Source organism: Ovis canadensis, chromosome 2 (assembly GCF_042477335.2).
Source record: "Ovis canadensis isolate MfBH-ARS-UI-01 breed Bighorn chromosome 2, ARS-UI_OviCan_v2, whole genome shotgun sequence".
NCBI classification, from domain to species: domain Eukaryota; kingdom Metazoa; phylum Chordata; class Mammalia; order Artiodactyla; family Bovidae; genus Ovis; species Ovis canadensis.
Genome location: NC_091246.1, coordinates 69,217,807 through 69,242,415, shown reverse-complemented (window position 1 = coordinate 69,242,415; position 24,609 = coordinate 69,217,807). Strand labels below are relative to the sequence as shown.

The window sequence follows — 24,609 nt, the reverse complement described above, 5'->3', positions numbered from 1 at the left end:
CACTCAAAGCAGTATTGTATAAAGATATAATCAATGTGATGCCAAGTATTTGATACCAAGTATTTATCAAAGATACCATATACTTTTTGTCTTTATTTTTATACAATAATTACATTTTAAGAGACAAAAGTTGGATTACTAAGGTTCAACTGTATTTTGACCATATTTCCTTTTCTAGCCCTAGAAACAATACTGGATCCATTCTAATAAATGATTTTTCATTGGAAACGTTAGGACTCATTTCTGAGGTTAACTAAAAACGTTATCACCTAGATGTCTTGAGAATTTCTGGAAACATTCACTTAGAAGATGAAATTAGTATGGTGAACTGCATTACTGTAAAGTTCACAGTGATAGAATACTTTTCTACAGCAGGGTTGGCAAATTCGTGGTACAGATTTTTTTTTTTTCATTAATTTGTGTCCAAAACAGACATCATTAATCACACTTTGCACTCTTTTCACTTCGTCCAGTCATAATCTTAGCTCCCATACAGATATCAACCATAATTCAAATGGGGTTGACCTAGCAAAAAAAACCCCACAAAAGCCTACCTACCACAACTATTATAGGTACTGAATTATAAGCCCACCACTGACATTATAATCTTTGCATACGCTCAAGTAGATTTAACTATGAGGGTCAGTCTGTCAAGCACCTAACTCTTTCCAAGTGAACATCAAGTCAATGAATCCAGAAGAATGTTCTGTTTGAGTATTTCTGGAATTTCTACGGTGGATGCTATCGTAAATAGTTTTCACTACTGTAAATAGTCTTTCACTTTCACTTCCTTTATCTGGCTTCCCTTGTGGCTCAGCTGGTAAAGAATCCACCTACGATGAGGGAGACCTGAGTTTGATCCCTGGGTCAGGAAGATCCCCTGGAGAAAGAAAAGGCTATCCATTCCAGTATTCTGGCCTGGAGAATTCCAAGGACTGCACAGTCCATGGGGTCACAAAGAGTCAGATGCAACTGAGTAACTCACTTTCACTGTAAATAGTAAACTTCCTGACTTCATTAAACAAATAGCATTTTCATCACGCTTATTTTTTCTCAATTTTCTATAAAGGATTCTTATTAAATTCCAGTGGACATATTCATGTTGAACAGATCAGGAGTTTGTTGTCCTCACCTGGATAATGTTTTCCTGCATATCAAGGATGATTAAATTTGCTTCTGTAGCCAGATTGCCACTGATCAAGGCTTCTTGATCTAACTCTGCCTTTGTTCTAAGAAACAAAAAGAGGTCAAATTAAAGTGCACATCAAATCTGGTCATTTCCTGATGATGGTAATCCATATGCCAAGTGTAAAGAAATCTTCTGAAGAGTCAATCTAGGAGTGAAAACAAAGCAGCTGGTCACTGGCAACTAAGGAATATAGGTACCTTGTATAATTGGAGCCTGGTTAAAAGCTTTTCTAGGTAGAGCCTCCCGGCCATCCGCATCCCCACTATTATGAAGAATGATGACAATTATAAAAATAACAAATGGGTAGAAAAGCAATTATTGGTTATTACTAGCAATTAGGCCAGCCAATCAGATTGTTGCTTAAAGCTTGAGGGTCATTCTTGCATTTCACCTGTGAGAATCATCTCCCAACCTGAGCCAGAAGGCCTCTGCAACAAGCTAGAGGAAGTGAGACTGGGTTTGTCGTGAATTTGGCTAATCACGATGCTGCTGGATTAGGAAAGGATGATGTTTCAGAAGTGGTCAGGCAAGAGTCAGTGTCTTGACTTTCCAAAGACTGCTTTGGGGTTGCACAGTCAAGTATGGGCCTTTTGTCCTTTTCCAATGGGAAGCAAGGCTGCATTCCTGTCGGGCACACCATCTCACTTCCTGCTGGATGTCAGTGTTTATTACCCCCTAGGGAATGGGAAATTACCTAGTGCTGCTTTTCTATTAGGTTCTTTTTTTTTTTAAAGGAATCAGAGCATTTTATGTATTAATTCATCCGTTCTCATAAATTTCAAGTGAAGCTGGAAAGAGAAATTTCATATCTTCAAAGTTAGTGGCCAGCAAAGGGAAGTGTGAAGAACTGACTCTCTCAAGATGTCCCAGTGGCTAAAGTGTTGCCATAGGGGCTGGGGCATCCTGATATGAGCTCAAAAGTCTTGGTCCAAGATCATCACTTAGCTGTGCTCGAGTCCCTTCACCCAATGATGGGGGCATTGCTGTTGCTTATGTACCACTGAGGACTCAGAATTAACACTTTCTATGTTTTACATGTTTTCATGCCTAGGATAGGCTCTGTGGTCCCAAGCTGCTCTATACTTTTTCCTCATTCTCCAAATGACAATATTTATGTAAAGAAGTGAAACAGAAAAGTTTCTTTTTATTAATTTACTGGTAGGTTTAGATTTAGAGCAAAGCTATTTAACAGAAACATAATGGGGGGTTACTTGTGTCATTTTCTATTTTGAGATAGCCACACTGGTGAAATGAATGTTAATATATTTTATTGAACCCAATATACCAAAAATATTGCTGATGTGTAATCACAATAAAATGTATTAATGAGATATTTTACATTCTTTTATCTGTGCTAAGTTCGAAATCTGGCATGTCTCTTTTCACTTACTGTACCACCATGGCTACTATGCCAGACAGTGCAGATCGAGCATGACCTCATCTGGGGCTTTTTCCCCAAATTTTTAAATTGTGGCAAAATACACACAACATAAAACTTACCACCTTAACCATTTTTAAGTGTACAGTTAAGTGGTCCCAAGTATACTCATATTGTGCAACCATCATCACCATTAATCTGGATTTAAAAAGCTTATCAGCTATTTCTTCAAAACAATGGTTCTCAAATCTGATTTCACCAGAATCAAATGGGGCTTTCACCACATACTGTTTTCTGGGTCCCACTGCTGAAGATCCTGAGTTAACTGGCCTGGGGTACATCTGAGCACTGGGAGCTATTAAAGCTCCCCAGGCAATTTTAATACACAGCTGGGTTGAAAATGACTGCTCTAAAAGAAACAGAGCCAAAATCATTGAAAAGTGATCTAAAAGAAGGTGAAAGACACCACTGCTATAATTACAAAAGTTTTCCAAACAGCTAACTTGCATGGTTATAATTTACTACGGTGTCTCTCTTAAAAAATCACCCATGAAGATGATCAGAAGTGAATCATTACCTCTGGTAACAAGCAGCCCAAAACGCAGCTCAGGGCTGACTTGACCTGGAGGGGTTTGGTATGCCCTGTATGGAAAGCCTCAGTACTGTGTGGTTTCTGTGACAAAAGGGAAAGGTTTCCCCAAACATCCACTTACACAGCCCAGGCAATCATGCTTTCTGTTCGGCTCTTCTTTTAATCTCATGGAGTAGATGGCCTAACTGCCTAAGCAGTTCTGCGTTAACTAACTACATGCAACAGTTCTTTAATTTGTGTGTGTTGGTGGGGTGGAGAGGGGGTGGGGGTGTTCAATGCCTAAATTAAAACTTACAGACTCTCAGAATCAATAGTTTATAAATCAGTTCAGGGAACTTAGAACAGCACAAAATACCCAAAGCAAATGGATACGATTCCTAAAAGGAACAACTGGGCTATACAAGTAACACATATAATAAAAATATTTATCTCCTTAATGTTTTAAAATAAACTTGACTTCCAAAAGTCCCACAAATGAACCAGAATGATCCATTCTTGTGATAACAAAGACAGCAACATATTTATTTATAAAAAAACACTGCTACTCAAGCCCACCTCATCCCCCACCCCTCCTTACAACGGATGTTTTATATACCATGGGGATACCCTGCGTATGCCTTGTCAAGTGTATGCATTTGGGGAGGGGCTGTCTTAAGCCACATAATGCTTTGCCAGTGAACCCGAGGATTCAGTAGGCTACCTCTTGCTAAGAGGAACAGCAGATATTAATATGTGCTATCTATTCAAACAATTTAGTTTTAGCCCTCAAAGGTCCAAACTGTTGTGTATATTGCAATATGGATATAGTGTATATTGCAATATGGATATAGCATATATTGCAATCCAAGCAGGTTTTTCTTCTTTTAATTTAGCATTATTTTCTGATAATAATATATCGTAATACACATTCATTGTAGGAAATACAGAAAAGTATAAAAAGTAAAACATCCTTCACAAACACTCTCAACACAAAGAGATTTCCCTCCAGTCTTTTAAAAATATATCTACTATGTGTAGAGATTTAAAATTATACTCTAAAAACAAATGTCTAGTCTGCTTTGTTCACTTAACATTGAATCAAAAGCATTTCCCATATCATTAAAATGATTTGGAAACATTTAAATGCCAACCTAATATTTCATTATCTATTTCCCTATTCTTTAACATTTAGAATGTTTCAATTTTGTGTGGGGCTTCCCTGGTGGCTCAGCAATAAAGAATCTGCCTTCCAATGCAGGCGCATTGAGACTTGGGAGACACATGAGACTCGGGTTCGATCCCTGGCTCAGGAAGACCCCCTAGAGGAGGAAATAGCAACCCACTGCAGTATTCTTGCCTGGGAAATCCCATGGACAGAGGAACCTGGCAGGCTACAGTCCATGTGGTTGCAAAGAGTTGAACAAGACTTAGTGACTAAACAACAATTTTTTTTCAAATTTATGTAATGCTGACATAAATATCCCTGAATATACATCTTTGTACACATTTCTGGAGTGGAAATATGGATTGAAATGAAGTGGTTCTGGGTACCCTGTCCTGCCTCATCAGCAACCTTTGTTTAGATAGCTGAGATTGCTAAACATTAGTTTTCTTTAAATGCTTATTAATGTGATAAATGTTTAAGAGCTGGAAATCATAACTCTTTACACCGTTGATTATCCTGGAACCCTGGATGAGCTAAATGTATATAGGTAATGATGTTTCATTTTCTTACCCTTTGAAGGATGTAGTTGTTTCAGTAACACAAGTAGTCTGGGAAAAATCGTTTTGAACTTTAGGTAAAAGTGGCACAAAGCTGCTGAGTGACTTACTTATCTAGCTTCTCATTAGCTTGCCGCCAATGTGTCTGCTCTTTCCTCCATCTCAAATTTTCATTTAGGCCTGGAAATCGGTCATTCCCTAGGAGTTAAGAAATGCACAACAGGAATTTGATTAGCAGTAGTAGCAAGATAACCAGAAGTTCTAACAAGCTCAACTGAGGGGACTCAGTGCTATTTCTCCAGATAATTAGAATCCATGCTGGTGCTGGTGGGAGGCCAAACTCACAACCAAGTCTGGGATGGGTTAGTCTGCTCTTTGATTGACAGGCTAGACCTCAGAAGCCTTTCTGGAGTGTTGGCAAGCACATCTCCTCCCATGGACACAGGGTTCTAGTGAAACAGGGTTTCTCCCCAAATTATTTATTTACGAAGAGTGCTGGTGTTGAAAAAGGGTGCCCAACCACCCCTGAGAAGCTCAGCTCCTTCCAAGTTCTCTGCCACTGTGTCCCACTGAAGAGCAGGAACCATCACTTTGTTTTCCTTGAGCACAATGGATAAGGCTGATATGCCCTAAAGAGCAGAACTCAGCCTTTTGGAGATTACTCTCAGACTGTGGGGTAGGACCCTCTAAGACCACTGCAGGAGGGGACTGGACCTACTCTAGTAAACCCTGCATGACTTGAGGAGATGATCTTGGAACCAGAACTATCCAGTAGGACTATCTACATAGACTCTTCAAATATCCCAGGGAGAAGTGAGGGAGACACCATTCACCATCCCACGATTCATATTCTTGGATGGGATCTTTTACCACCAGTAAGTTTTAAACAGAAGAGGCCATCTGAGGACATTTTCAGGGCTCCTGTGATCTCAGAAAAGGAGCTTTCCCTTAGAGGAATGCGGCTAATATCACATTCATCGTGCGCCGAATCCCAGAATCTGCTTGTCTCTATTACCACAACGTGTTAAGAAAGTGATGGTGTCTACTCATCATGTGGGGAGGATGCTCATTCCCACAAAAGGTACCAAACTCTGCTGACGGAGAGCAGGGAACGGCTGACCCAACACACCTGGAGTCCGGCAGCGCCGCATCATCTCCCCTCGGGCCCCTTCTCCACGGAGCAAAGCCTCTTCCAGCCTGGCCTTGACATCCCTCGACTTCTGCAGAACTTGGGTACTGACTTTGTCAGAACTCTGTTTTCCCTGGACAGGACAGAGGCAGGAGTTCATTAAGTTTGGGGAGCTCTCTGTTCACGGGGAGAATCCTAAAGGCAGGACACCCCATGGTGACATCAGCCAGTTTGGACATATGCTACACAGACACCCTGTTCTAGGGGATCCTCTGGCTGAAATTCTGTCAGCGGGAATGACATTCTCTCTGAAGAAGACAGAGATCTTTTCCCGGTAGAATTATCATACCTAGATAGGTTACGGATATGCAAATGGCTTATAGACTTTAATACAGAAATAAGACAAAATTAAGGATGCTGCCATTGCCCAAACAGAGGGGAACAGTGACAAGACAGAACTTGAGAGATACCTTGTATTCAAAACATGAGACACAGATGAAAAGGAGATCTAAAATCCTGTTTAGCTGCATCGACGGCAGGTCGGCAATCCACCTCCTAAGGAGGCTCTGGTCCGCGTTTTTCATGATCCACAGGAAGCAGATCATGAGGTTCCGGGTCGTGTCAGCGTTCAGCATGTTGTACTGCTTGTAGGGCTGGAAGGAGGCAGATTGGGAGGTGGATGCAAGGGAAGAAGCTGAGCAGCAGACACAATGAAAGGAATGCTGGTTTCCTAGGACACAGTGTCTGTACTTCTTCCTGGGCTGGGGGTCTCTTTAGGGGAACTCTGCCTTCTCCCGGCAGCGGCAGCCGAAGCTGTGTTCTTTGAGCTGGGCTGCTGGGAAAAGGGGCTGGTCCGGGGCAGTATTCTAATGAGGCTTTCAGCCGTGTCTAATTGTGGACACCCTCTGTTCAGGAGCTGGAGAAGGCAATGGCACCCCACTCCAGTACTCTTGCCTGGACAATCTCATGAACGGAGGAGCCTGGTAGGCTGCAGTTTATGGGGTGACTAAGAGTCCAACACGACTGAGCGACTTCACTTTCATGCACTGGAGAAGGAAATGGCAACCCACTCCAGTGTTCTTGCCTGGAGAATCCCCGGGACGGGGGAGCCTGGTGGGCTGCCATCTATGGGATTGCACAGAGTCGGACACGACTGAAGCGAGGCAGCAGCAGCAGTCTGTTTCAGGAGCAGTGTGGTCTGGTGGTCTGCCCTAGACCTTGACCATGCCCTCCCCCTACCCAATCTCAGTAATCCACAAGGGCTTCCAAGCTGCTAAAATCAAGTATATCTCCTTCACACCGGAAACTGCAGGGTTGGATTTATAGCAGATAACTACCCTGGCTTGGTTCCCAAAATACCCTAACTAGTCAAGATTTAGCTTTTTTGTCAGAGTCCAAAGTATAAGGGTCATGAACTGCTCAGCAAATGAATTAAATACATAATTCAGTGGAGTCTTTTAGAACAGTACTTCAACAACAATTTATGTTTTCCCGGGGACAGGGTGTGGGGGCTTAGGCTATTTGCTCTCATGCTTTGGCCACAAGTGTTCATTTTAGAGTGTTGAGCACACTCTCTGTCACTCATCCAAACAACACAAAGGACAAGATGTGATTCACGTGGCGTAGCTAATATCCAGCGGAATGTAGGAGTGAAGCTGCAGAGAGGTGTTAGTTCATATGTGAGGGGAATGGTAGGTTTGAATGGGGAGGATAGGGCTTACGAAGTTACTCTAACTTTAGTTTTTCTGAGTATGACCACAAGAAGAAGTAATATTTTTATTTATTTTTTTATTTTTTATTTTTTTAAATTTATTTCTTTTTTAATTTTTTTTAAATTTTAAAATCTTTAATTCTTACATGCATTCCCAAACTTCATAGGAAATATCTTCTAAGAGGTGAACCTTGGACTTTTGAGTTTCTCTGTTGGAGACAAACAATATAAAGGCGCATACCACCTGAAGCACCCAATTTTGGTAAGATGGGTATTAGAAAGGCAGAGGAGGTCAGAAAGCACATCAGATTTGTTCAGCTGTAGGATGAGTGATGTCAAGTCCCCATGTCTTTTCCCTTTTTCACCTCTTGTCCTTCAACTCTTACGGGTGTGTGTTGGGGCGGGGTGGGAATCGGGGAGTGCTAGAGGGAAGAGAAGACAGTCACTCAGCACAGCAGAATTATAGGCTGAGAAGCAGTCTTCCCAGAAAAGAACTGGGTTGAGTTCTCTGCAGATATGAATGCGACACTGAAATGCAAACTTAAATTAAGCTGGAGAATGCAACTATGTCTTGGCAAAGGGATTGTCAGAGCTCAGCAAGGGACAGAGGTAGACTCCACAGAGTGCAAGCCTCCCACCTGAGGGATCCTTGATTTGATCTCCTTTGCAATATCTCAGATTTTCCAAGTTCATCTTTCTTGGTTTTCCAAACCTTGAACTTAACACTACTGAAATCGCCTGAATTTGTTCTGTGAGGCTCTTGCCGCTGTCAGAATCCTGTCTGACTCTGTGTTACCTCACCTGTGTCATTTTCCTTCTCAACTGCTAGCCTCACACGATTTCTTCCAGCATTGAGCAATAAGGCAGAAATCTCACTGCCTGCTCTATCCTGGGTTCTGGTAGGTGAATTGAGGAACACATCCATTAATAGATGGGAAAAGACACAAAATGAAAAATAAACAGGAGAAATGTGGACCAACATACCAGGGAAGACAACACTGTTCCACTTGTCTTCAAATTAAAATTTCCAGCTATAGCCAATGCCACATTCTGATTAATTGCACTGGTCCCTTCTTGTTCTTCATCTGAGCCACTTGCACGATTTTTTCCACCTCGAGCTTCTGCAGCTGCAGTTAAAATATTATTGATCTTACTACATGATCCAGCAATCGTGCTTCCTGGTATTTATCCAAAGGAGTTGAAAAGTGATGTCCACACAAAAATCTGCACACAGATGCTTACAGCAGCTTTATTCATAATTGCTACAACTTGGAAGCAACCAAGATGTCCTTCAATAGGTGAACGGATAAAAAACTGTGGCACATTCAGACAATAAAATATTATTCAGTGCTAAAAAGAAATGAGCTATTAAGCCATGAAAAATCATGGAGGAAACTTAAATGCATATTACTAAGTGAAAGAAGTTCATCTGGAAAGGCAAAACTATGGTGCCAGTAAAAGCTCACCTCTCCTTTTCTCACTTGGTACCCATACATCTGTGCCCTATGTCTGTGTTTCTATTTCTGCCTTGCAAATGGGATCAATTTTATACCATCTTTTCTAGATTCCACATATATGGGTTAACATACAATATTTGTTTTTCTCTTTCTGACTTAATTCACTCTGTATGACAGTCTCTGGGCTCATCCACATCTCCACAAATGACTCAATTTCATTCCTTTTTATGGCCAAGTAATATCCCATTTATAAGTGTACTACATCTTCTGTATCCATTCCTCTACTGATGGACATCCAGGTTGCTTCCATGTCCTGGCTCTTGTAAACAGTGCTGCTATGAATATTAGGGTGCATGTATCTTTTTGAAATACAGTTTTCTCTGGGAATATGCTTAGTAGAGGGATTTCAGCATAGTAATTTTAAACCTGACATTCAGCACTATTTATCTGTTACCATCTATAGGGAAAAGCAGGCAGTCTAGTAAAAGAGACAAAATGTCCAGCACAAGGTTAGGCTTGAAAACTTAAGTTTTCAAACGGTAAAAAGAAAAACTTTTAAAGCTTTCATAATACTTTTCTATAATATGGTATTTTTACTTCATTTATATATTTCAAATAATGGCCAAATAGGAATATAAAATTACAGAATTAAATAATTACCTTATAGAGTAATAAGCCATTATTACAAATTCAGCAATAATTTATTAGATTTTGAATGTCTGAAATGTTACTTTATTATACTCATGTATATATTTATATTTATACATAGGTACAGATGTATGCAAACAAAATAGGGACCCACAATTTAAAAGGTTTATTTTTAAGATCATGATCAATTACACATAGAAAGTATTTGTTTAAGTAGTTCTGAGGAAAATGTGTTAAAACTTGTCTGACTGATCCATTAAAAACTCATAATTTTATAGACCTGTCAATATTATAGTTTTTTGACTTTCAATTTTTCAAAAAATAGTCATGTGAACAGATTTTCACCTGCCAAACTTGTAAAAACAGAACTCAATTTTTAAAAAAATAATAATTCACTATTGTTCTTAAGTCAACAGAATTTTAAGCACACAGTGAAATGAAGAGCATGTGGCAATTATTCAAGACCTGATAACATTATCAAGATTACTTTGAGGATACATTCTCATTTTTCCTAAATGCGCATAAGCTCATGGTTACAAGAAAAAGAGAGTCTTGCTGCCAAGACTTTCATAGAAGTTCTCTCATTTCCTCTTTATCACAACCCTAAGATATAGACATTGCTATCACGTTTTTACAGCCGAGGAAAGGAAGGGAAGGCATTAAAAGGTTGAGGAAATTTCCAAAGGTCATATATAGTATAAATGGGCTGGAATTTGAATTCTATTGTATTAAAAAATATATTATACTCTTAGTTTATCAATCAAAAGATTTCATATCTAATAAATATAATATCTTTAATAATAGAATATTTACATTGTTTTCCCATTTGTTAGCTACATCATGACTATAAAGTTCAGTGCATACATAAAGAAATCATTGAGATTTATTTATTTATTTTTTTGACTTTAATTGATATTTTATTAATGTGTGAAAGAGCTGCTAAAGACAAAAGTATTTCTGTTTTATAGTCTTACACATGACAAAAGACCAAGTGCTCTAGAAGGGTGGCAAGGGGCAGGAGGTGGAAGGGAGGTTAAAAGGCAGGGAACATATGTATACCTATGGCCGATTCATGTTGCTGTATGGCAGAGACCAGCACAATATTGTGAAGCAATTTTCCTTCAATTAAATAACTAAGTTTGATAAAAAAAAAAAACAAAAAAATAAGGTTTGTACTTTAAAAAAATATAATGCTACTGTACGCTTAATAGACTACAATACAGAGTAAGAATAACTTTCTTATGCACTGGGAACCAAAAAAAAAACAAGTGCTAAAAAGTTATGATCCAAAGTGACTGATTTGGAAAATTTTAATCAACAATGAAACTTTGGGAAATGTGTGTTAACGTGATTCCCTGCTTTGGGAACAAACAAATAACAGATCCTCAAATGAAACTTTCTTGAAATGTCCATGCAAAATTCTACAAGGGATCTGCAAAGCCATGCTCTGAATCGCACCTTTAAATTCTGAAGACAGCTATCTTCTCAGTTTGCCCTTTACTCAGGCACTGCTACAGGAAGCTCTGTGCATCTTACCGTGCAGCCAGCTCATCTGGTGGGCTAAGATAGCTTCTGTAACTTCCTTGCCCATTTCCCCCCTCATTTTATGAGCTAAATGATTGTCACCACAAGAAGTTTAGAAATAATTGTCACACAGGACATTTTGCTTGGAGGAAGCAAGAAAACATGATAGTTCTAAGGTTCCAAGCATGATTCCTTACAAGGATTCTACACTTAAGCATTCGTCATTTAGAAGAATAGCGTGGTAATTTCTAAGAACTTCCCATCGCTGAGGGAAAAGCAAAAAGCACCCTGAAGTGTGTGTGTGTGTGTGTGTGTGTGTGTGTGTGTGTGTGTGTGTGTGTGTACAGGCAGATGGGATTTGTCTTTCTCAGGTCTCAGATAAGATGTTGTTTTTGAGTGAGGGTAGTTTTGTTTGTCTGCATTCCCTAATCCACACTGTAACATGCAAATAAACTCAGGAGGTTCCTTTTAACAATTGATGCTTTCCTCTGGTGGCCAAAGTGGGAGATACTGAATTCCAACCTTAATAAGCTTTTTAGTGCCAAAGGCAAAATTCCTCTGCCATAGCAGCATTTCCTTCCTAATAGTGTCAGATAACATATTTTTTTTTTGTCATGGTACAAATGTTTAGACTCATTTGAGTCTGCTTCTTTCCTTAAGTGCTCATAAAATAAAAGAGAAGGAACACTTTATTTCAAGACATCAGACCACAGGTCACCAAAAGGAGTAATTCTCTTATTTTCTCATCCTTTGTGGTGTACGGTCTTTAGTGTTCATGTACCAACAGACGAATGAATGAGTGAACGATCAAACAATTTAGAAAAACACACATACATGTGGCTTAAAAAATACACTTACCAGGGCCTATGTTTAAAAAGTTTGGAAAGCAGTGGTAGTGGGAAGGGCTCACACTGGCGTATCAGCACTGGAGACAGCAATGGAAACCTTATTTAAGGGGTAAATCTGGCAGGAACCCCCATCAATCCAAAGAAGGAAACAGAAGGCATCGTTACCTGTAAAGTCATAGAGCTGTGGCAAAGCATCCAAAATGATACCAACCAAAGGCAGATAGAGGGCAGCAACTTTGACCTTCACCTCTGGTTTAACACAACGCGGGTCCAGGTCGTGAGAACTCAGCAGGCTGTGGATGGCACTGACAGCTTTCCTTTGTACTTTGCTGATCCTGTTGGCACAACACAAAAAGCCAAAGGCTATAGTGAAGCAAGGTAGACCAGAATGCTCCTAAACAATGAGGTGATGATACAAAAACCAAGCAAAGTAGGGTAGAGGTGTGCAGAATCCAGAGACAAGCTGCTTGGGGTCCTGGCTCTGCTGTTAGCACCATGTTTAAAGTTCATCATGTTGCAGAACCAGTACTTCACCCCTTTTTATCACTGAATAATATTCCACCATATAGACCTATCACATTTAGCGAAAGCGAAAGTCACTTTATTATGTCCAACTCTTTGTGACCCCATGGACTATACAGTCCACGGAATTCTCCAGACCAGAATACTGGAGTGGGTAGCCATTCCTGGTTCCAGGGGATCTTCCTACCTCAGGGATCAAACCCAGGTAACCTGCACTGCAGGCATGTTCTTTAACATCTGAGTCACCAGGGAAGCCCAAGAATACTGGAGTAGGTAGCCTATCCCTTCTCCAGTGGATCTTCCTGACCTAGGAATTGAACCAGGGTCTCCTGCATTGCAGGTGGATTCTTTACCAGTTGGCTACATTTTATTTATGTATTCATCAAATGATGGACATTTGGGTTGTTTCTACTCTTTGGCTATGATGAATTATGAATACTGTTATGAATATTTGTATAAGTTTTTATGTAGGTATAGGTTTTTTATTTCTCTTAGACATCTACCACAGGGAAGAATTATCAGATCATATGGCAACTCTATATTTAATCTTTAGAGGAACTACATCATTTTACATTCCCACCAGCAGTTCTATCTTCTCTTTGCCGACATTTGTTATTATCTGTCTTCTGTATTATAGCCAGGTGCTATGAACTGACTGTGATCTACTTCCCTCAAATTCTTATGTTGAAACTAATCCCTTATGTGATAGTGTTTGGAGGTGGGGCCTTTGGGGGGTGCTTTAGGGCATGACATCAGAGCCCTCACAAATGGAATTAGTGCCTTTATAAAAGGGACTGCAGAGAGCTCACTTGCCCCTTTCTGCCACAAGGGAACACAGCAAGAAGATGCCCATCTGTGCACTAGGGAGTGAGTCCTCACCAGACACTAAATCTGTCAGCTCCTTGACTTTGAACTTCTCAGTCTCCAGAACTGTTTCTGTGGTTTATAAGCCACCTAATCTATTTCTGTTAGAGCAGCCCAAAGGAACAAAGACAGAGGAGTATTTAACTGGTTTTGATATACATTTCCCTGATGGATAATTATGTTGAAAACCTTTTCATGGGCTTATTGGTCATATTTTCATTGGAAAATGTCTGTTCTGATACTTTGCTCTTTAAAAAATTGAGTTATTTGTTCTTTTATTATTGAGCTATAAGACATAAAAAATATATTTTAGATACAAATCCCTTATTAGATCAATGATTTGCAAATATTTTCTCCTATTCTGCTTGCTGTCTTTTTACTTTCTTAATGATGTCCTCTAAAGGATAGTTTTCATTTTAATGGAGTCTAACTTACCTCTTTTTCTCATTTGCTGAGTTTATTTTTGATGTTAGATCTAAGAAACCACTGCCTAATCAAATTTCTTGAAGATAACCCTTATGATTTAATCTAAGAGTTTTATGGTTTTAACACTTACATTTAGGTCTTTGATACACTTTAACTTTTGTATATGATGTGAGATAGGGGTCCAATTTTCTTCTTTTGAATGTGGATATCCAGTTTTCCTAGTGCCATCTCTTGAAAACACTATTCTTTCACCAATTGTTTTGCACTCTCACTGAAAAATCATTTGACTATAAATGTAAGGATTCATTTCTAGACTCAATTTAATTTCATTAATTTATACATCTATCTTTAGATCAGAACCACAAGTCTTGATTAATTTTGCTTTGTATCAAGTTTTGAAGTGGGATGTGTGAGTTCTCCAGTTTTGTTCTTTATTTTCAAGATTGTTTTGGTTATATTGGAGTCCCTTGAATTTTCAAATGCATTTGAGTATCAGCTTGTCGATTTCCGTACGGGCCAGCTGGAATGTTGAGAGGAATTGTACTGAATTTGTACATCAATTTGGAGAGTATTGCCATCTTAGCAATGTTAAATTTTATGATCCATGAATATGTCATGTCTCTCCATTTATCTAGATCTATTTCTTTCTAAAGTGTTTTGCAGTTTTCAGTGAACAAGTCTTAAACTTCTTCTGTTAAATTTATTCTTAAGAATTTTATTCTTTTGATGCTACTTTAAGTGGAATATTTTTAAAGTTTTATATTGTTCATGAAAGGAGTATAGAAATACAATTAATTTTTGTATATTGATCTTGTATCCTGCAACCTTGCTGAACTCATTTATTACCTTTAATGGCTTTTTTGGTGGGAACTTTAGGATTTTCTATAAACAAATCATGTCACTTGTGAACAGACACAGCTTTACTTCTTCCTTTCCAATATGGATGCCTTTTATTTCGTTTTCTTGTTTAACTTCCATGGGTAGAACTTCCAGTAAAATGTTGAATAGAAGAAGAAAGAGTGGACATTTTTGTTTTGCTCCTGACCTTGTAAGGAAAGTATTCAATCTTTCACCAATAAGTATGATATTAGCCGTGAGTTTTTCATAGATGCCTTTATCAGGTTGAGGAAATTCTCACATATTCCTACAGAGTTTGTGGAGTGTTTTCCAGAGGTACTAGATTTTGTCAGATGCTTTTTATTCTTCTATTGAGATGACTGAGTGGGGTTTTTGTCCTTTATTATATCAATTGACTTTCAGATGCTAAACCAATCTTGCATTCCTAGAGTAAATCCTACTTAGCCTTGGTGTATAACCTTTTAATATGTGTTGTTTAGTTCAGTCTGCCAATATTTTATTGAGGATATTTACATCTATATTCATATTGGTCTGCAGTTTTCTTGTGATATCTTTATCTGCTTTGCCTTCAAGGTAATGCTGGCTTCATAGAATGAGTTGGATGTGTCCTCTCTTCTATTTTTTGGAAAAATGTGAAGGATTGGAATTAATTCTTCTTTAAACATTTGGTAGCACAGCACAAAAATGCTAGATAATTTACACATGCTTGAAAATCACTATGGATTTAGTGATGTATGGGTGTTGTAGACACCCTCAGGTAAGAAGGGTTCCACGGCGATCCCTTAGGATCTAGAGCTGTGGCTCCTTTCAGGAGTTCAGCGGCTGAGATGTGTACCGCTGGCTCTGTGCCTCAGATGGGTGGGTGCTGGTAAGACTATTAATTGCTTTGGCAGCCAAAGGAAGAACTGATCAAAAGGATGTATTGTCAGAAAATAAATTGTTTCTGAGACTTCTGCTCATATATAAAGTCTAAGATGGTACTTTTAATGACTCTCCAGGAGAGTTACTGGCAACTCAACAATCAGGAATTACTGTTTTGCCAAAGGAGTGACACTCTTAATTAGTTACCCTTTGGGGGGTAGAAGAGGTGCTGTGTGTGTGTGTGTGTGTGTGTGTGTGTTTTTGAAAAAACTGACCTACCTGTAAACATAATTACATGATGATCTCTGAACGTACTCTACTCTCTTGCTAGTAAAATAACAGCAACAATCTTATGAGGAATCAAAACAGATGCAAAGTGTGGTTGCTTAGACATTTCACTAGAAGAGAAATGGAAAATAGAGACTACCACTCATGTAGATACTAAAGAGTATTACGCTTTCAGAAATCATAGAAATCTCTGGACAATTAAGATAAAGTATGCATGCATGTGTGTGTGTGTGTGTGAAGGCAATTTTCTTACTGCACAAGCCTCCTTCTCAGCACATTCTCAGCATACGTGTCAAGGCACTTTGTGTTGCTGTGGAAATTCATGTTAGCTATAGGGTAGAAAATTCTACTGAGAAAATTGGGAGGAGTTTGATGAAACTGAAGCCTTGGAAAACGAAGCTAAGGATATACTTGGTGCCTGAATTTCTGGAAGGAGGCAGAATTCAGAGCTGAGAACATCAGACTTCCCACAATGACCTCCTGGGAGACAGAGACCTACCATCCCTTAGGCATTATCAGTATGGACAAAGCATTTGGGACACATTTGTTACTGAAGTTACATAAACCTGTGCTCCTGTAATTGTTTCATACAGAGATGTCCTATTTTTGTCACAAAGTTATAAATACTTTGAGAAAACTTCAGAATCTTGAATTAGACAAGAATCTATAACATACAGCAATGCTGCCATTAATCAGCACATTCTATTTCAGAAACTTCTTGAACAGAGGGAGGAAGAAGGTTGACATTGTAGGAGTAGGTTTTCAGGCAGAGAGCTAATGTGGTACAAGAGGTAGGGACTCTGGAGACTACAGTCTCTAGACTTGAGTCTGCTGTGTAACTTTGGGCAAGTTCCTTCAATTCCATGGGCCTAACCTGAACACTAAAAGGGCTGAATCTAAATTATTTTCCAATCCTAACACTCCTTGGATTTGAGCCCCTGTCAGCAGTGCGCCAAGTGGCATCTGGCTGTTGCCTCTGTGCATAAAGGTCACCCAAGGTATACCATAAAAACAGCTTTGTTTCTAAGCAGCTCACTAACCAAGCATCCCGGGGAAACCTAGCAGAATTGGTAAAGTGAAAGTGTTAGTCGCTTAGTTGTGCTGCTCAGTTATGTCTGATTCTTTGGGACCCCATGGACTGTAGCCCACCAGGCTCCTCTGTCCATGGGATTCTCCAGGCAAGAATACTAGAGTGGGTTGCCCTTTCCTTCTCCAGGGGATCTTCCTGACCCAGGGATCAAACTGGGCTTCTCACACTGCAGGCAGATTCTTTACAGTCTGAGCCACTGGAGGCCTTGGTAGAATTGGTAACTTCCTCTTCATGAATAAGCAGTTGAAAAGAGTTATTTTATGGTTACTCTCCATCCCTCATGCCTTTCCACTTTCCTATTGGCACTACTTTCTTAAAACGTGGCTGCTTCTATTCCTTGGAACTGGTGAATGGTGGAGATTTTCACCAAGGAAGAGAGGTCAGAGTGCAAAAATTTAGCAAGGAGCATCCTTTCTTTTTTGCTTTCTGTTCCATTATAAATGTTTGAAACATACCCTTCCCCTTCAGCGTCCAGGGCAGCGGCCAGCTCGGTGAAGAGAAGCCCGGTGAGGAAGTGCTGCTGGCGGTACTCCGGTGTCAGGTCGAACATGCTAGCAATCTTCTGGTCCTGGAAACTCGAGCAGGAGCTGGAGTTCTACAGAAATGTAAGGGACAGTTTTCTGAGTAACAACTAGAATTAACACCACGATGGCGAGGATGCCTCGAGCACATGCTACCAGCCAGGCTCTGTAGGCACAACGCAGTGAAGCAGTTACTGCTCATGTCCCTACGTGTCAGATGAAGAAACTAAGGCTTAGAGTGTCCACTCTGCTCAACTAGTGAGGAAGACTAAAATCCTAGGATCACATCTGGATTGGGAAATGGGGATTCTACCCCATGATATGGCTCTGAGCTGGTGATTCCTCTGTAACAGACTGCCACCTTTATTTAAGGTTCCTGTTTATACTTCTGAATATGATTTACCTACATTGCCTGGATTTTGCTGGCCTGGAAACCAGAGCAGCATCAGGCAGGGAAGTGTCACTTTTGCCAGTCCTGGCCAATACCTGTGCTTTTATCTTAGGGTGCACTTCATATGTCACTAAGAGGCTCCAAATGTCTCTAGCCAGCCTTTCCAGTTTGGTGACCCTGGGAGGTGGTCAGAAGGGGAATATGGGGGAGGACGAGGGGGCAGAGCTGGCAGGTGTGGAACAGCTGCTTGTAAGTCAGCTCTTTCCCAGTTCACAGGAAGATGGTCATGCGGCACACATCTGAATCTGAATGTCATCTGGCATGAATAGCTAAGATTTTTAAAAGAATTATTAAGATAAGCCTCCTCCTTTGTGCTAGTATCAAAGAAAATGCATCTGAAAGAAAACCTAAAAAGAAGAAATCTTGCCTGCTATTCTGAGCTACTGATTTGTTCCCTATATATGGAATGTGACTATTAAACAGCAGTAGTTTATAAAGTTTTTCTAGAGGACACCAGTCCCCCAAATCGATGGAGGAAAAAGAAAAGATTTCCAGAGTCCAGTCATTCTGGGAAACACTGCTTATCATTCACCTCCTCCTACTTCCTTTGCCACCCCAGGGGCAGTGTAATTTATATAAACAAGTCAGAGACTCTTGAATGGCCTATTGCAAAGAAACCTTTTAACACAGCGTTTCTAAAATGCATTTGTCTTCAGAATTCTGTATCTGTATAATACCTCCTAACATCCTGTGAAATCTGGGGCCCACCAAACCTAACCTGCATAATATTGATCTACAAAAAGAGACTGGCCATGCCGTCAAAGCCTCATCTCTAAATAGTAATACAAGTGTTACTCTTCTGTGCTGATTAAGAAAAAGAATTTTTAGAAATATACTCTATAAAACAGACCATTCGATTATTTTACCAGGAGTTATTTTTAGTGTTTCAAGAGCTAAAGTTTCGAGAATATGATTCAAGGTGGAATCATTTTGTACTTTTAATTTCATTCTATATCAGAATCAGCAGAAAGTTCTAGGATCGTTCAAAGATATAATACAGTATCCCTGTTAAAAACTACTACTAGATCATTTGGGAATCATTATAAAGGAAACTAACTGTGATTTCATAAATGTTATGGTGCTAAGGTTTAGGAAAAGGGAAGTGAGCAAAGGAGACTGTCAAGCTAAAGTAAAGACTGTCAGCAAAAGAAGATCTGTGATTTTTCTATGAATTAGACATTTTTCATAGTGCATATAGATTTCGTGCTCTAGCTGGCCTCAGCAGGGACCCTTGAACCCAGACAGAAAACAATCACGTAGCTTGTAAATGATTAGTTAGATGGAATAACTTTGGGTAACATACGTATGTATATCTGGATCAACTGACCTGGTTTGAATAACTCAATTTTTCTTCTAATTAAGACCAACCTGCATAGGAATAAATGACTAAGCCAAGCTAATTCAACGAAATGGCTTAAACACTTTCCAGTTAGCTGATTACCTGGGAAGATATGGAGGGACAGGGAGATGCTGGAGCGGTATCTGCATTCATAAAGAAGAGGTTCAGATTGAGGTAATGCTCATGGCTGCAGAGAATTCTCAGGAACTCCAGCCTCATGGAAATGAGCGTTGGAAGGTTGTTGAGCTTGGCTGACAGCTGGTAAGAAAGTGAGGAGAGAAAAGAGGTTTTATTCTATGGTGAATGGAGTTGAGGTTGACAGACACAAAATTATTCTTTCTCCCCAGATTACAGCAATCAATGGAATAAAAATGAGTGGGACAGGGCAACAGATGGCAAACTGCGTTATAGGAAGGTCCAGTAAGCTTTCATCCATTGTCATTGTTTCGTCACTGAGTCATGTCTGACTCTTCAGCAACCCCATAGACTGTAGCCCTCCAGGCTCCTCTGATCATGGAATTTCCCAAGCAAGAATATTGGAGTGGGTTGCCACTTCCTACTTCAATGGATTTTCCTGACCCAGGGACTGAATTTGTGTCTCCTGCATTGCAGGCGGATTCTTTATCACTGAGCCACTTTACTGTTCCTTTTAGGATTCTAGTCTAACAGCTGTCCACAATGAGAATGCTTGCCTCAACCCTACCCTTGTCAAATCTCTAATATGATGGATGGCAAGCTCACGCCTAAAATAATCTGGAGTTTTGTCTTCACTGTAATACAATATAATTTCACAAAAATCCTACCGTGTCTGAGAAACTAAAGGAAAGGAGTTGATCCCACATGCGGCCACATAAAACTAATGAAATAGGACTGGATGACTTCAATGCCACAAGTGTTCTTTGTGGTTTCTAATTAAAGGCCTCACTGGTAAGTTCTCAAACCAGTCCCTAGATGAAAGAATCAAATTATTTGTGAAAGTACTAGTCCTGCATAAAAGCCAAGGAGTTTGCCCCCAAGTGGGAGAGGAGGAAGTGGAGGAGAAAGACAAAGCTGGGAGAATTTTCAGGAAAAATCTTTTCAAACAAACCAACCCTGAAAAAAGCAATGAAAAGCTGGCAAACATGACAGTCTGGAAGAGACCCCTTGCTTCCCTCAGGCAGGCTAACAACTGAAGGACTGAGACACTATGGGCCATGACAAAGCAAGCAAAGAAGGGCTTGATGGACATTCTGCGCTGCGTGGGCTTAGCTGTGTCTGACTCTTTGCAGCTCCATGGATTGCAGCCCACCAGGCACCTCTGTCCATGGGGATTCTCCAGGCAAGATTACTGGAGTGGGTTGCCATTTCCTTCTCCAGGGGATCTTCCCAACCCAGGAATCAAACCCAGATCTCCCACATTGCAGGCGGATTCTTTACCATCTGAGCCACCAGGGATGGAGCTTCGACCTCAGGATATCACCACAATGACTCTGCTGGCCCAGCACAGGAAGCCAAGCAACTCACCCTTACAAATGGCCATGCTTCTTCTTCATGCACTTTAAGAGCAGTTTTATAAACTATATAATTTAAATGAGCACATATTTTCAGCCATTTTAGGAAAAGCCACTGTGTTATGGCATTTTACCTATAGAATCTGTAGTTAGTAGACATTTATTGAAAAAAAAAATGAATGCTATTATGTACTATAGAAAAGCAGAAATATGACTTCTGTGTATGAACCTTTACCAGAACCCATACTCTTATCAATGTGTATTACTGGCTGATTTTGAACAGGGATACCAGCAAATTAAACTAATTAAAACTCAGTCTATGCCCTTCACTCAATGGCCACTCACAGAGTTGTTGGGTCAAGCCTGCTATCAGAACTTGAAAGCATAAGATATCTGCATTTGAAAGAAGGCTACATTGTGGGCATCTTTCATAAGTCCCTTGAAACTTCAATGAAGACAAAAACTTCAAAAATAATTTTAGCAATGTTTAAGAAAGAGTAAAGCGCAGTCTGGGCTTCCCAGATGGCACTAATAGTAAAGATCCCACCTGTCCAAATGCAGGAGATGTAAGCCACTTTTGATCCCTGGGTCGGGAAGATCCCCTGGAGGAAGGCATGACAACCCACTCCAGCATTCTTGCCTGAAGAATCTGATGGACAGAGGAGCCTAGAGGGCTACAGTCCTCTGTGGCCATGGGGCCACAAAGAGTCAGACGTGACTGAGGTGACTTAGCATGCACACAGGCAAAGTGCATCCTGTGTGCAAACATCCTTTGCAAAGGTCAGGGCCCAAAGTTGTAGCCTTGGTGGCCCAGTTCTCACAACGATCTTGCTATCAGTTCAGCTGTAATTTCTCACCCTTGCGATATGACCAAATTCCTCACCCCTCATGTTCCCCAGGTGGTTCTGATCACCCTAACCTGCCTTCAGCAAGAAAGCTGTTAGGTTAGTTTGACCAGAATTCTCCCTTTACCCCTGATTTTTCTGTTAGTAGTTTTTCATCCACTACTCTTACCCTGTTCCTTGGCTATAAAATGGCATTTTTCCTTCTGTATTCAGAGTTGAACACAATCTCTCTCCTACTGAAATATCCAATGCAGTGGTCCTTATACCTATCACAATGGTCCTGAATAGAGTCTTCTTTACAGTTTAACAAGTGTCATGGATAAATTTTTTTATACCAGAGGCGAACCCTGGGCTTATAGTGCTGTTCCAGTCCTTTCTTTCCATATATTCAACATCACGTTTTGGAAAACAGATTAACTCGTATTTGCAATTCATCCAGTGACCTGCCATCCTAAACACCTAAGAGTGATGGCAAAGGGAAATGGCACCTTCCTCCACCACTTCCTCCCACCATTCTGGTGGGACAGGGACAGAAGATCCAAGCAGGGGCGGGAGGTCAGGCTATACAAGATGTTCCTGCTCTGGTACTTCTGATATTTCCTTAGGATTCTTTGTAAATCATCTTCCTTGTTAGGAGTCTCTTTAGAACAGTCATGGTCTTTTTAGCAGGGGAGGAGAGATCTTTTTATTTTGCAAATGAGGAAATGAGACTCAAAGAAGTTGAGTGACTTATTTATGGTCACTAAAAGATTAACTACAGAGAGTTATTAGTTCTGGTGGAACAGAGTGATTAACTCATTGTACCTTAAGTAAAGAAGCCATGGCTCTTTCTTCCCTGGAAAAGTTACATATTAACTCCTCTCAACTTCAGCTTTATCATATGCAAAATGTTGACAATAACACCTTGCAAGAATCAAGAAAGATGATTTCTATAATGTGAACACAGAGCTTTGTCCATAGGAAGAAACTAAGGGTAGGGACAGTGATGGTGATGGTGAAGGTGGTGGGTGGTGATGCTGGTGGCAATGACAGTGATGGTGGTCCTAAAAAACAGGAATATGAACAAGGAGTAGCAACAGTAACTGCTACTTATATTTCTATTATTGGGATAGTTTGAGGAGAATAGTGAACAAAAGTAGGATTCCATTTGAAAAATCTGGGGAGACAGCACTGATACGCTCTGTAATTACAAAATACAGTCAACCCTCTATATCCACAGTTTCTGCATCTGTGAGACAACCGAGGACTGAAACTATTTGGAAAAAGAATTCCAGAACATTCCAAAAAAGCAAAACTTGATTTTGCACAGGCAACTAGTTACACAGCATTTACATTATATTTGATATTATAAGCAATCCATAGATGACTTAAAGTATATGGGAAGATGTGTGTAAATTATATGCAAATTCCACACTATTTTGTTGAAGGGATTTGAGCATCCACAAATGTTGATATCTTTGAGGGTACTGGGAAGGGTCTTAAAACTAATACCAGATGACAGTATTTGCTTTCTGCTCAGTGAAATTCAGTCTCTTTGACTGATTTTACTAGAGTTCTTTAACGTTAGAATTTTACAACTGCAATTTAATTAATTACCCTAATGTGTGAAAAGAGACCTCATACTTTCGATTATATACCTGGTCAAAGACTGAATCCCACAGTCATGTAATTCTGTTAAATGCCAAACTGAAGAAAGCAGTTTGTATCACTAATAAGTCTCAGTGCCCACAGACCTTGTTGGCCCTTCTGTGCTGGTTTGGTAAATGCTCCAGGAATCTGCACAAACTAGTGTGTCTACCAAAGTTCAAGGCACAAAACACATGACTTGAAGAATGTACCACAAAACCCAGAATGTACAGGAGTCAAACTGTCTAACTTGGCAATGAACGAGGGAGCACGCCACGGCAATGAGCATCACGTCAGATGGGAAGGAACCAGGAACAACAGGGCTAGGTCTGAGGGAACACTCACCTGGTTGCAGTAATGTTTGATGAGGTTAAACACAAAGCCACGATCCATGAGTGAGAGGAGGTCATACAAGAAGAAAGCCAGGCTAATGTTGATCTTTTCTGCCTGTTCAGTTTCCTTAAAAACAAGCATATTGATACAAACACCCCCATCATTTGCTAGTAAACCTTGTGGCCCTGGGGGGGGGGGAGGGGTGGGGAAGTTGGGAGAGGCAGGTCATATCTTTTCAGCCAGTGTCCCTCTGGAAGACATTGAGCAAAGCAGGTAACCCTGCAAAACTATAGCGATATACTTTAGAAACTAATTGATGTCATGAGTGTTGAAAGAAGTAATTCTTTATCTACTGTTAGTATTTAGGTATAGCTGCTTCTAGGTGTTTTTTCCTATGTGCATATTTATCTGTATATAATTGAGTTTATTCTCTGTATATAATAAATTCAGGGTCCTGAATTTATTCATTCAACATTATATTATGAACAGTTTCCTACACTCTGGTTTCTCATATTTTCTTAAATTTATTTATATTGCTTTACTATAATTTGTTTGATTCTGCTAATGACTGTTTTAGCAAAAGTAATTTGAAATGTATTTACTATTTCAATGAGACAGATTCTTAATTTGAAAGGATTGTTGCAGAAAATGTTATCAGGATTAAAAAAATCAGTTTTTACTTAAGGAATTTTTTTCTCCAATTAGACAGCATTCCTAGCCTAACAGAGGGCAGAGTCATACCCAGTAGAGTGAACTCTTGCACAAATTGAGGCCAGGGTTTAGTTTTTACTACTTCTCAGTGCTCATATTTATGAGGGATTTTACAGCACTTCAGAGCAATCAGGGATTCACTTTTTCATGTTTATGTCCTTTATTCTCAGAATGATAAATCAATTTGCTCTGAACTATTGAAAATAT

General features: G+C 39.8%; 1 protein-coding gene across 3 annotated transcripts in view; it reads right to left on the bottom strand.

Annotated features, from left to right (window-relative positions):
* DOCK8 (dedicator of cytokinesis 8) overlaps nucleotides 1-24,609 on the bottom strand; it is a 239,502-nt gene that overhangs the window by 34,118 nt on the left and 180,775 nt on the right. For all 3 annotated transcript variants that reach the window (XM_069576387.1, XM_069576389.1, XM_069576388.1), the window contains 9 exons: nucleotides 23,704-23,817; nucleotides 19,500-19,655; nucleotides 17,542-17,681; nucleotides 12,343-12,512; nucleotides 8,685-8,827; nucleotides 6,460-6,642; nucleotides 5,990-6,122; nucleotides 4,971-5,058; nucleotides 1,133-1,229 (listed from right to left, as the gene is read on the bottom strand). In XM_069576387.1, the coding sequence (XP_069432488.1) occupies nucleotides 1,133-1,229; nucleotides 4,971-5,058; nucleotides 5,990-6,122; nucleotides 6,460-6,642; nucleotides 8,685-8,827; nucleotides 12,343-12,512; nucleotides 17,542-17,681; nucleotides 19,500-19,655; nucleotides 23,704-23,817 (1,224 nt within the window). The remainder of the gene's footprint in view (nucleotides 1-1,132; nucleotides 1,230-4,970; nucleotides 5,059-5,989; nucleotides 6,123-6,459; nucleotides 6,643-8,684; nucleotides 8,828-12,342; nucleotides 12,513-17,541; nucleotides 17,682-19,499; nucleotides 19,656-23,703; nucleotides 23,818-24,609) is intronic.